This window comes from Antedon mediterranea, chromosome 6 (genome assembly GCF_964355755.1).
Source record: "Antedon mediterranea chromosome 6, ecAntMedi1.1, whole genome shotgun sequence".
In the NCBI taxonomy this organism is placed as follows: domain Eukaryota; kingdom Metazoa; phylum Echinodermata; class Crinoidea; order Comatulida; family Antedonidae; genus Antedon; species Antedon mediterranea.
In genome coordinates, this window is record NC_092675.1 from 27,853,006 (window position 1) to 27,865,946 (window position 12,941).

Consider the following 12,941-nt stretch of genomic DNA (forward strand, 5'->3'; position numbering starts at 1 on the left):
CAATAGCACAGTAGACTTAAGGTAAGCAAGACAATAGTAAAGAGTGAAAAGGAATTCAACAAGGATTTACAGATAAGCAGTTTATTTTCCAAGTGAGTTACAGCCACAATAGCAACTTCTTTATACTCTTGTTATTTATGGGACGAAATTAAATGTGGGGCATGCATGGTTGAGTGGTTATGATTGGATTCCATTACATGTGAGGAGTTGAATGCTTTTCCAAGCAGGTGGGATAACCTAACCCTTTTAGTAATTCACTTTTGGCTTTAGCCTGAATGGGCATGTATGGAACAACTGGTGGCTACAGTATAAAATCTGTATCAATACTCAATCACCTGTCTTTTCCCAACACCAGTCATCATTTATTGGATATATCTTCTTGTTTTTGTTGAATTTCTATATTCAAACTGGATTTACTACTTGGTTTTGTTTAAAAGGAAATAGTTTTTATTGTCGTTACCTGTTTGCATTCCTTTCAATTCAAGAAGTTTTTATCAAAACTAAAGGGTGTTGTCTTGCTCACCAGGATTTCAAATCTCCATTGTATCTTTGGATCATTACGTGACAACTATCAAGTTTGAATAAATATAAATTATTTCACCTTAACTTGGAAATAACGCTGACGAAATCAATCTAATAAACTACTACAAGTTTGGATACTATTGTGAGTTTCTATCTAAAAGGTTAAACAGTTTTCCTGAGAGAGAGTAAGTAACATTTGGTATTGCATTTTCTTTGTAATGTTATGGTTTCAGTATTATAAAAATACGATATTTATATAGCGCTATTTCGTAAAGATCATCCCGTTTTTATAGTGTTATTTCCTAAAGATTATAATAAAGGAACAGGGATGATTTTTTATTTCGTGGCAGGATTATTGTTCCAGAAATACTTGTTATCTTATTGTTCATTATTATTAGATGATTGCTTTAAAAAAAGAGAGAGAGATTTGTTATATTAAAACTTAGTTGTGAACTATCAAACAAAGAAAAGAAAATGAAAAAGTAATGAAAGTGAAAACAAACAATTATATACTAGGAAACAAACAAAAATAATGTTTATCTGATAATAATTATGTTTTATGATTGTTTTATTATAGTTGTACTGTAGTATTTCATTTTCTTAAATTGTTCTAAAACGCATTATACACTAGCATGATGCAAAGTTTGATAAAAACAATTAAGAAACAACAACAGTATATCAAAGTGTAATGTATTTTATTTAAAAAATAAATATAAGCACAACTTATTTCTTCATGGTGTTTTTAGCATGTACTTTTCATACTTTCCATAATCCATACAAGATAACAAAGTCAAGTTAATAGATTACTCTCACTTATACAAATCTTAGTATGAGTGAAACAATCAAAAGTCAAGTTTTAACTAAATAATGAGAAACCATTTTGCGATAATCACACCAGCTGGTTTACAGAATTTGAAGTGGTGATTATTTCTTTGCAAAATCAAAATTGATGAGAACTATTTTAAAGAACAAAGAATATTGTGTATTTTCCTATAATTCATTATTAATCATACTTGCTTTTTAAAGTCACAAATTATGTTGTTGCTGTTATACATCAATTTCTAAAGAACAACTGTTATGATGAAAAGGTCATGTCGTTTGTGTGTGAACAGTGATTGTAAACATTTTCCAGGTCTATTGGTGTATAAAAAGACCAAAATGATGTCAAAGGTTAAAGGTTAATGTCATAAATAGTATTAGCTTTTTATTAGTATTTTGCTAACCTGTTTGAAATTTAATTTCCTCGTTCATGTCATTCTTATTTTAATTAAAATTGCAATTTTTTAATGACTGTAAAAATAAATTGATTCTGCTATAAATTGGCATCATCATGCCTTAGTGGTAATTAAATGTTGTATACAATTACAACAAGTGCTGACAGTAAAACAAACTACCAACAAAATGGAGGCAAACCATATAACTAATTCTATGTTATCTTATAACTGCAATGGTAATGCATTTAGAAATGTTACCCATGCCATACACAAGTGCTATTTTTGTGTAAACTTTGCAACGCCATTTTCTGACAGTTTGCAGTTAGTAACTGTAAGTATCAGAATAGTTGAATCTTAAATCATGTTTGGTGTCAGTACAGTATTTTGAATACATTACACAAATGTTAGGTAGCATAGTATTACTATTAGGATACTTCTTGTGTACCCAACTGGGACAGACACTAAAGTTATGTTGACCAAAAATGTTGTCTTGGTACCCAATTTGATATATTGCTTTTTTTTTCTTGGCCAGTACCTAAAACAATCTTCCAAGTTTAAAATGTCCTCCTTTGCTGAACTAATTCTAATTATTTTTTACCTTAATTACAGTACTTTGTTTATGAATATAAGCAATATAATTAATTATTACATCCAGTTCTTAAATATCCCTGTTGGAACAATAACGTAACTCGTAAACCTAAATCTGCTCAGAACAAATTACACTTACAGTACCAAGCAGGAAAGTCAAATACAGATTTGTGTTACATGTTGGTACGATGACTTACTGTAAGTTTTCATCATCTGCTTTTCTTTTGGAAAAACTAACCACGGAAAACCAAAATTGATCTTTAGTACAGTAGGTATTATTGGGATTCAAGAGGGATGACTTGACCCAGTAAATTATGTGTACTATAATGATTTCATATTGAAAATCAATACATACAATGTTTCGGTTTAACATTTCTTTGTAACTTTAACATTTAACTTTAAGAAACCTGTGAAAGGCATTAGTATTGTCGTCATTCTTGTAAATTTGGGTTAGATTTGTAACCTATTTGATAAAAAAAATGGAATAAAGGAAAGATCACAGAATGTTAAAAATACAATTGGTTGAAATCAATTCAATATTTTTTCGGTTTAACATTTTTATTGTAACTTTAACATTTAAATTCCAAGATGAAAGCTGTGAAATGCATTAATATTGTCGTCATTCTTTCAATTCAGTTCTAAAGGAAGGAAAACATTACTTTGTTTTACTTGTGTTAGTACAATCAAACATTGGTAAAAAAAATATACATATTGTTGGAAAGCAATTTTATTTCATACAGTGTAGTTAAACAAAATTTGATTTTTATACATTATATTTTCATAATCTAGTTTCAGTATGTGAATCATTCCCTATTTTAGCTTAATTTTTTCATGGATAATTTGTATTTTGATCGACAGTAAATTAATGGTTTCCACCCATAATAATAGATTACGGTAGAGTGAGTCATTCACGTTAACGCCATTCTATAATTGTACATTTTTACAATATAAAAGTAACTGACATCTAAAATTCTGCTTGCATAATTGATTATTGTAGAGTGAAATATTTATTCATAAATTGGATAATTAAATTATGATGATAATTTAGTCATTTTTATTAAAATAAAATTAGTAAATTTACTTTACTTTGATAATATTTGAATGTTAAACCTTCATAGCTCCGGCTATATCTTGGCTACCTTTTGTATTGATTAATTGTTTGATACAATAAAGAAGAACTAGAACTAGATAACTAGAACTTACACAGTATTTAACTGACGGAAGAAATAAGTAACAGTAAATCAATTTATATTTACTATATTATGAAATAAATTATTTGAAGGAAAACATTTTGCTGTAAAGTTTGGTAAAAAATTGATTAATTTGAGATTACTCAAAACATGATCGTAAAACAATCGGAAAAAGTGTCAAGGTTAATAGAAAACAATATTCCTTTATCAGAGCTAATTGGAGTAACAAATTTACTTTGTTTGTTAAAATTAAACGAATAAACAATAGAAAGTTTAAAAATACTCAATGTTAATACAGTATCTGGTAAAAATATAATTCTAATCTAGAGTAGGCCTACAGGTATATACCGCCCTCTATACTAGTGGGACTGCAAGGATAATAATAATGTTTATTAGAAAAATAAGAAATACCTTTAAAAAACCTTTATATCGGTGGTACTTGTGTCAAACGCTGCATCCAAGAAGCATTAACAAAACTTTAAAAACGGCAATAAATTAAAAAGTAAATCATAATTAATTAAAAATATAAATTATGTACAGATTAAACTTATAAAAGAACACAACACAAAGATTACTTATGCCATCAAATTATGTTTGATATCATCAATCAATCAAAAGTAAAGATGCTCATTTTTTCATTGTTTTACCTAATGATTTACAACATTTGTATATTTAAAAAAAATAAATTTCTACTGTGTTTGGTTGTTCAGATTGCTGTTGAGACATTTAAGAGTTATACTGCCCTCAATATATTAACTTTATTTTAATGGAAACATATACATAATGTATGTTTTATCAGCTGTGGTCTCAGATCAATGAGCTGCCAGTATGTCACATTACATAATTCATTTATTGTTCTGTATATCCCTAATGGATTGTAGTACATAACATTTTATTAATTTTCATTTCAAGAAAAAACCAACACCAAAAGACATTGTTTACAAGACAAATATGTTTAATTGTTGAATCTAATGTTTCTATTCAGACATCATCAAAGTGAGAGGATGCGTCTTCATTTGAAAAAAACTGTAAATGTCAATTTTTAGTAACATAGCGCAAGATTAAAACATACTGTATGAAACAATGGAGGAAAAAAAACCTCCATGATGAAACACATTTTGAAGAACTAAATTATTACTGTATAATTATTTTATCAAATGTTCAAATATTCAATTTTAATGATTGCTTGATACTATTATTTTAATTATCTTGAAATAATAAAGTAGGGCTCCTGCATGTACAACTACCATTGGTAGTACATCATCTATTCCTCTGCCATTTCTTTAAGAAAATAATAAAAATAGCAAATATGTTTTAAAATTTGATAGTGGAGGACGATTTTTAGAAATAAACTGGTATAATAAAACTACAAATGAAATATGAAAAAATATTTGGAATAAAAGTTAAAACATTTCCTTATAAATTGTTTTGAATCGATGGCAACAGTACAACATCTAGTACATTATCTATTACAATTATACAATCTTAATTTTATGTATAGCAATTTGAATTAAAGCAGAATATAATTTACATATTTTGTTATTGATAAATTATCACAGTTACAAAGCTTACTATAGATCAGATTCTAGTATGATTTGAGTCAATGACATTTACTATGCAAGGATGTAAGCTGTGAAATTGCATATTGCTAGCTACTAGTACTACTAGTACTAGTGTCTATTAAAATTGAACTATAACAGAGGTTTCAGTAGCCTCAGGTGACAGACTCAAACAATTCGGAAATAGCATATAACAAAGGAGATGGAAAATTTATGCTAATTTATAAGACACAAAAGAAATACAATTGTTTTTATTTCGGTAATAAAATTCCAAATGTTTTTCTTTGTTTGATGGAAAGGGTATAGAACAACGTAGTTGTATTTATGAATTTGAGTATAAGAATAAAAAGAGTAAAATTTACTGTAAATAAAACAATAAAAATGGTAAATTTACTGAATGCAATGAAAATTAATTTTTATAATTAAAGCTAATAAAAATCGTCAATCTTTAAATGAATTTCAGAGGGAGGGTGGTTTTTAAAAATGAAATTTTGGAGGTTTTTAGTAATTTTTTGGTCATTAAAAAAACAATAGGTGGCTCGAAAATCGTGTGGTGCTGTAACACTTAACAAAAGGAAAAGAAATTTTAAATGTAGGAAAAAATCTTATGTGGGAAAACTTTCTTGGAAAGTACTTCTCAACGCCAAAACCATAAATACAATGATGAATCATGTACTATACAACTTACTTTGTATGTGAATTAATTTTTTTAAGAAAACATGACATCCCACATATGACTTGTGTATGATCGCCAATATCAAACTGCCTGTCAATATATATATGTACTTCCAGGATACACATTGGCCAGTTCTGTCTCCATTAGACAAATACTGATTATCATATTGATTTAGTTATTTACTATACCATTACCAATTAGAAAAATTTGTAAACAGGATTTGCTACAGAAGTGACACCACATGATACTAGAGGTTAAATTGAGGCAATCCTGGTATTTTTACTTGGATACCAGGATGCTGTGATCATTCCTGAAAACCACAAGGAAATACTACTAGTGACAATGAACTTTGTAGTTTGGTTGTTTACAAAAACTCAGGGGACATACCCAATGCCAACCACATTCATATTAATTTACTCAATGGAAGTTTTACAACCTAGTGAACAGTTGTATTGTTCAGTACCAAACCCTGTGTATCATCTTTTCTATACTAAGTTAAAGTTAAGACTAGCACTTCTAGTAGTGGTTTACCTGGTTAAACGAACACCATCGAATTACTAAACTCAGATGACATCTCTGTGACCTGATTATGACATAGAGATCGACTGTAATCAACTATCACAAATAATTGGTTTTTGGAAAAAAAAAATGGAAACTTTCTTAGGTTTTAGCTTAAGGGGCTCTTTGTGTACCAAATTTAATCAAAATTCATGGTGTGACGATGTAAACTTTTATTTTTTGTTGTTGATTTATTTAAGATGGAATAACCCAATAGAGTTAATAAAATATTGTCAGGGTTATAGTGTTCTGATCCAGAAACCCATAGCCAGGATTTTTACAAGTGGTTATAGCTAGCTAGGCTGTTAGTCTTATTTACAATTACTCTTCCTTCTTCCTTATCCCTTTATTCTAATATTGTGTGTCTTTTGATATACTACTTGGTTCAGAATACAAAATAAATAGATTATTTACAGACTTGACCTCTGCAGGTTGTACTACAGTACGTTGGAGATATGAAGGCTACAGTATGCATACATGTATACTGCTTACATCTTAATACAGTAGCTAACATGTTTATTTCAATGCAGCATGTTGGCAAATAATGTCATAGAATTAAATTGACCTGGTAGTAGAAACTTTTATATTACAAACCGTACATTTTTTGAACATTGAAGATTTTACGGTATGTCTGCAGGCAAGGTTGTAATATTATTATGAAAGGTACAGTACAGTAATGATAGTTGATGCGTTCATGCTAATTCATCCTCTAGCTGTAGTATCATTATTATGCATTGAATCAACCAATGGTTGCTCCTTTGACTAAGCAGCAATCAGAGGCTTATTCTTATCCTTGAGTGCAACCAGTGTAGTTTGCATCTCACTTGCTGGCTAGGTTATTAAAATTTACTATCATTTTATATTGAATGAGAAGGCCTGCCTAGGAACGTATTACCCCATGCTGATGTGCACAAACAGCTTGTAAACTAACCTACTGTACTGATGTATAGTGGTATTGTACCTGTAGGTCATTGTTGTGTTTTTGACATTGTTGTCTAAAAAACATTCATTTTGACTTTGGAGTATGCAATGTATGTAGCCATTCACCAAGATTATCTGTTTGTGGACATGAACATATTTTGATTTGAGCGGTTTGACATTTGTATCTGTTTGGAAATACGTCGAAACAAACATTGTGATGTAGATCGTTAAATGTATGAAATTAATCTCCACTTTTTACAATCTGTATTTAAACTCTTACTACTTATTATATTCCGTTCAGCTGAATTTGGCAACTAACTACTAGAGTACTAGTAGCCATACAGGTAATATTTCATCCAATTTTTGTGTATTAATTGTTGAAAACAGTGGATTTGTGATTTAAAATAATCAATTTATCAATATGTTTTCATGGTCCATTGTTATTTATAACAGTATTATTTTTTTAATCCATTACTAATACTGTATATGAATGATTATTATTTTTCAGTATCAACACATTTTAGTTGAGATATTGCATGAGTAAATGCCATTTCTTGTTTCAGTTTCAGTATTTAGGCATAATTTGTATAATATTTAAAAGAATGACTTGATATTTTGTGGTGCTAATTTGTTGTTCAAATAATGCACGAGATAATTTTGTTTTTTGCTCAGCTACCAAATCAATTTTATTAAAAAAAAAAATAGCTGTGTACATTTACTGTATCTGAGGTGTTTATTATATTTAGTGGTAATGGAAAAGGTATATTGTATCTAAACATAGTTTTTTTTTTATTTGATGATACAAATACTTATGTGAAAAGAAAGAAGAATTTTGGCTAAAACAATGCATAGTAATTTAATGAAATAAAAATCAATTTATTTTTCCAACCAATTTTCATTTTTGAATGCTAACATCTACAGTACTGTTAAACAACCAATAAAGTTTATTGCCCGCTGGGTGACCCACAACCCTTGAATCAAACATCTGTCATTTAAAAAAAAAATTGAATTGACTCCATTACAAAAAATGCTTCTAACTTTCTATTAAATGTATCATTAAACAATTTACTGAAAATGCCAACCTGACTGCAGTTGGTTTTTATTAAGATATTAAATGAAAAACAGTTGTTGTTGTTTTGAAGGAAGTATTTAAAATGCAATAATAATAATATTAAATAAGTGTTTTTGTCAAACAGAAAATAATAATCAATGGAAATCAAAAGTACAGTAGATGTTTTTGCATAATGCAGAAAACATAAAGGATATGTAACAATTATTACTTTACTACTAAATAAATGGGTATTTCTGTCATCATTGTCTGTCTGAATTTCTGTTTAAATAACCTTATTAAAAGGGCTATTCTTATTTTATGATATTTCCCTATCCATTATATCTATGCTATTTATAATATTCATTCTTTTTATAGGACTTGCAGTATGTCTACAAATTTCTACATACGCTAGAAGCATTGCAGACACTGCGGGAACCAGCACTGCGATCTCTCTGTCGTACTGTGCACTATGATAAGCGAGAACCAAATGAGCTGTTGTATCGGTAAGTGCAAGTTACGAAGTTTGTTTACAGTTTAATATGGTGGGCTGGGTTGGTTACCTTTTTAACCCTGTCAAATGTCTTATTATAAGAGCCTTTTTTTTTGGCTGCTATTTTGTAGTTTTCTAGGAAATTCAATGGTTTCTTGTCATCACAGTCTTTAAGGTAAATTTTAGGTTTAAGGAAAATTAAGTCATAGTTTGACTGAAAACTCTGTAAATTCAGAGTCTTCTACTGACCCACGGCAGTCACAGTTTAGCGCCTTCCATGGTCAACACACCACAAGATGATTCCTTCTCTTTTAAATAGTCTACCAAGTTCTTCATTATGCATACCAGTATACAATTAACAGTATGTACACATGACCAAGAGTATTAAATCCCATCCGAAGGAGTGAAATACATATTGCAATATGGCAGGTCTCAAACTAATGTCTTCCAAAACAATAAACAAAAATGTTTATTTTTATTTACTCACCTTAGAAAGTTAAAGTTAAATATTTCAACAATGTCATGCCAAGAAGGTATATATCTTGAACAATAGAAAAATACCTTTATTATATAATTTAATAGTACAGTACAGTAGTGGGGAAAAATTAAATTTCAAATTTATTTCCATATTTTTTAACAAACCAAAGTCTATGTGATGGAAAATGTTTGTTAATGGTATATTGTAGAGTTAATTAAACTATTATAATTGTAGTCACATGTCATCCATCAAACATGCATTTGTTTGATCATAATTTATTGCTTAAATTAGATGCCGTACAATGTTATGTATATTTTTAGTATATAGGCCTGTTTCTGCTGCGAGCAAATAACCTATTAATATCCATTGGAATATTAAATTACCCCAATTTCCTTTAGAAACGGGACAAAAATTAGAAATTACCAGTTTAACTCTAACGGGGCATTCTCAGAATAATGGTTAAAAACACGAAAAAATTGAGTGTTTGAAACTGGTTATCGCTGTGCTTTTTGCTGTAAAAATGCAGGTATTTGATGGACCGTTATTGCGATTTTTACATTTTATAGTCGATGACCAGATTTTCGGAAGTACAGACTTATCAGAAATACACAGTGTTTTGAAATTAAGCAGCAGAAACAGGCCTTTTTTTTAAACACAATTTAATTTTAAATATGTAAAGTATTATCTTTATTTTAAGATAGTATATAAAAGTAGAAAAAAAATATGAAAAACACATCTTGGAAAAATTAAATCCTTTCTTTCAATAAAACAACAATATGATATTTGAATTAGAAAATGTTTTGCAAATTAGTTAGTACAGTATTATCAGTTTTCATTAATCTGGTATTGGTTATAGGTAGGCAGTGTTTTATATAAATAATTGGATTTAGCTGATAACAATTGCAAACAAATTGTTTTATATAAATAATTGGATTTAGCTGATAACAATTGCAAACAAATTGTTATATTAAATAAGAAAAATTGCTTGCTGGTTTTTAATACATGAAAACAAATACACAAACAATTCTTTTACAGTATTTACCGTAATATGATCCAACTCATATTTTGTTTATATTATGTAAATAAGTCTATTGTACAACATGCATACAGTACATTGGATGATGTTTCTCCTTGGGGCTTTAGTCTATGATTTATTGAAAGGGTATCAGAAGGCTCCCCTTCAAATGTCATCACTATCTTTCCTTGTGTAACTAAATAGTCCCCATGCTTTCTACACCATATGTTGTTTTAAGTCAAATCTATGTCAAGTAAAACACTCTTTGTTTTGAAATATAAAGTATTTTAATACAAGCAGTACTTTGTCTTAAAACTGTGCTGACATCATTTTTTTAAAACCATAATGATTTATAAGTATTTTATATTCTTAGTTTTAGGTAATAAAAAGTAATTAATCTATGATCAACAATTTTTGATTTTGAAAACACACCCATACCATGACTGTTAAATCTCATCTCTCATCATATGTTTTTTTCCCACAAACTTGTATTCACACTACTGTACAGTATGCAAACTTGTTACTTTTTAGATGTAAAGTAGTAAAAAAAGGGTATAATTTGATATTTTATTCTATTATTAAATACAAATATTATATTATGTATTTTATTTTACAGGCATGATGATTTAAGTCATTGTTGGTACATCCTACTGTCCGGCTCTGTTTTTATTGACAGTGCTATGTTCTTGGCCCGAAGCAGGTAAGTTCATACTTTGAAGGAGTTGCACTACACAATCATGTTGATGGACATTAATATCTTTATGTTATGATAATGACCAGTAACGTGATAGTAATCAGTAATATTGCATGACAACAATGGAGAGGATTGATGATTAGAAAGTACCATTGCACAAACGAATGCATGCAAAACAACATACTACAGTTTATCATTAGTAAAATAGAATCATTTTGAGTGTTTGATATTGATAATAATTTGGAACATTTTTCTTTGCAGTTTTGGAAAACGTACTTCGGGTTCTGGACGAAGAGGCTCTGAATGTTTAATATTAGAGACTTCCGAGTTATTAGTAGTAAGTTTTTGTTCAGCCACATTTTAAATTCTAAATAATATGACAGTTGATACAATACATGTTATATAGACTTCTGAGTTAATATTATAAGTTTATTAAACCTACAGTGTACAGGAATAGACTAGGAAATAAACCTATGTTTTCGTTTCGTTGTCCCATGACCTAGGTGGTCGTAGGGGCGAGATACAGTACTCATCATGATAGGACTCTCAGGCATCCGCCATACCTCCCAGCGGTGCCTATCCTCTCTGGGCTGGCGGGGGTTTCTGCTGGATGGCCGTCGTTTTACCTATGTACAGTACTGTTTACATTATGAAAATGTTACCTTTGCACTCTAACAAAACCTTGTTTTGTCCCTCATTTCTAAAACCTATTAATATGAAAGAAATAAAGATATACACAGCTATTAATAGTAATTACTAACCAGCAGAATTGTTTATTATACAAGTAGAAGGGTCAACTACTTTTACATCTTTATATTTTGCTAAATAAATGTATATTATTATACTGCTGTATCAAATACAGATATCGGCGACTTCATATTAACATTTCCCGATGTTTATTTAATTCATACATTAGTTTTACCTCATTAAATCACAGAGATTCATTACTTATCTCAAAAACATAATTTGATATAATTTTCAATTTCATGTGAAAGCGTTGTTCTCATTACGGTTTCATCTACAATGCCATCACTCTTCACTGGCCATTTGATAAAAAATATGTATTGGGGTAATTGCTGGTTAACTAATAGCCTAAGGATTCTGGTAAAAGCCCTCTGGGAATATTTTATCAGCTATTATACTGGACATCTTATCTTGCCAATAGGATGCTCTATCTTTTAATAAATTTTAAATAGTGTTTGGTCAGAGTACCCATTAACATTGATCCTGTAGCAATGACCCATTGAAATAGCAAGGCCTAATTTGCAAAGATAATGAAAATATGATTTGCCTTGCTACCCATCATGGTCACTTATAAGTACTATGCATATATGTTTCTGCTGCAAGCAAATAAATGATTAATAATTGTATAAATACTGCAGATTCTTGTAAATAGGACACATTTTATTACTTCTTAATTAAAAAATTGATTGGGTGTTAGAACACCATTTAACCAGTTATTTCTCTGTCATTTTTGCCTGCAATGCAAAATATGATTATTTAATTGCCATTTAAACTAACATTTTTTGTCAACGATTTTTAAACACAATAAAACGGTAATTAATATACGAAATGATAACAATTTATTACCTAATTTATTTCCACATATCCTGCATTATTTTATAACAGAGATACCCCCTACACTATAAAGCTGTATCTACACTATCAAACTTTATGTGACAAACAAATGTGATGTGCCCATCCATGGACATGATGATGTCATATCACTACCATATTTGGGCATATCACTACCATATTTGGACACATTACACTTTTTTGTCAAACTAGTTTGATAGTGTAGACAGAGCTAACAACAGTGTATGTTAATGAGAGAATATAGTTTGAATTAGTAAACAGTACAAGAAAATATTCAGCTAGCAAGCAGTAGTGTAATTAGGAGAGTTTCTCTGTTTGTCGAAATTGTGTAACTAAGTTGTATGGATTTACTGTTATTATATGACACAACTTACAGTTACAAATTCAGG

The 12,941-nt window shown here is 29.3% G+C and overlaps 1 protein-coding gene across 5 annotated transcripts in view; it reads left to right on the forward strand.

Moving 5' to 3' along the window:
• The window catches only part of LOC140051019 (rap guanine nucleotide exchange factor 2-like), a 72,371-nt gene that overhangs the window by 19,810 nt on the left and 39,620 nt on the right, over positions 1-12,941 (forward strand). For all 5 annotated transcript variants that reach the window (XM_072096076.1, XM_072096080.1, XM_072096078.1 and 2 more), the window contains exons 3-5: positions 8,655-8,782; positions 10,879-10,962; positions 11,218-11,293. In XM_072096076.1, coding sequence (XP_071952177.1) covers positions 8,655-8,782; positions 10,879-10,962; positions 11,218-11,293 — 288 coding nt within the window. The remainder of the gene's footprint in view (positions 1-8,654; positions 8,783-10,878; positions 10,963-11,217; positions 11,294-12,941) is intronic.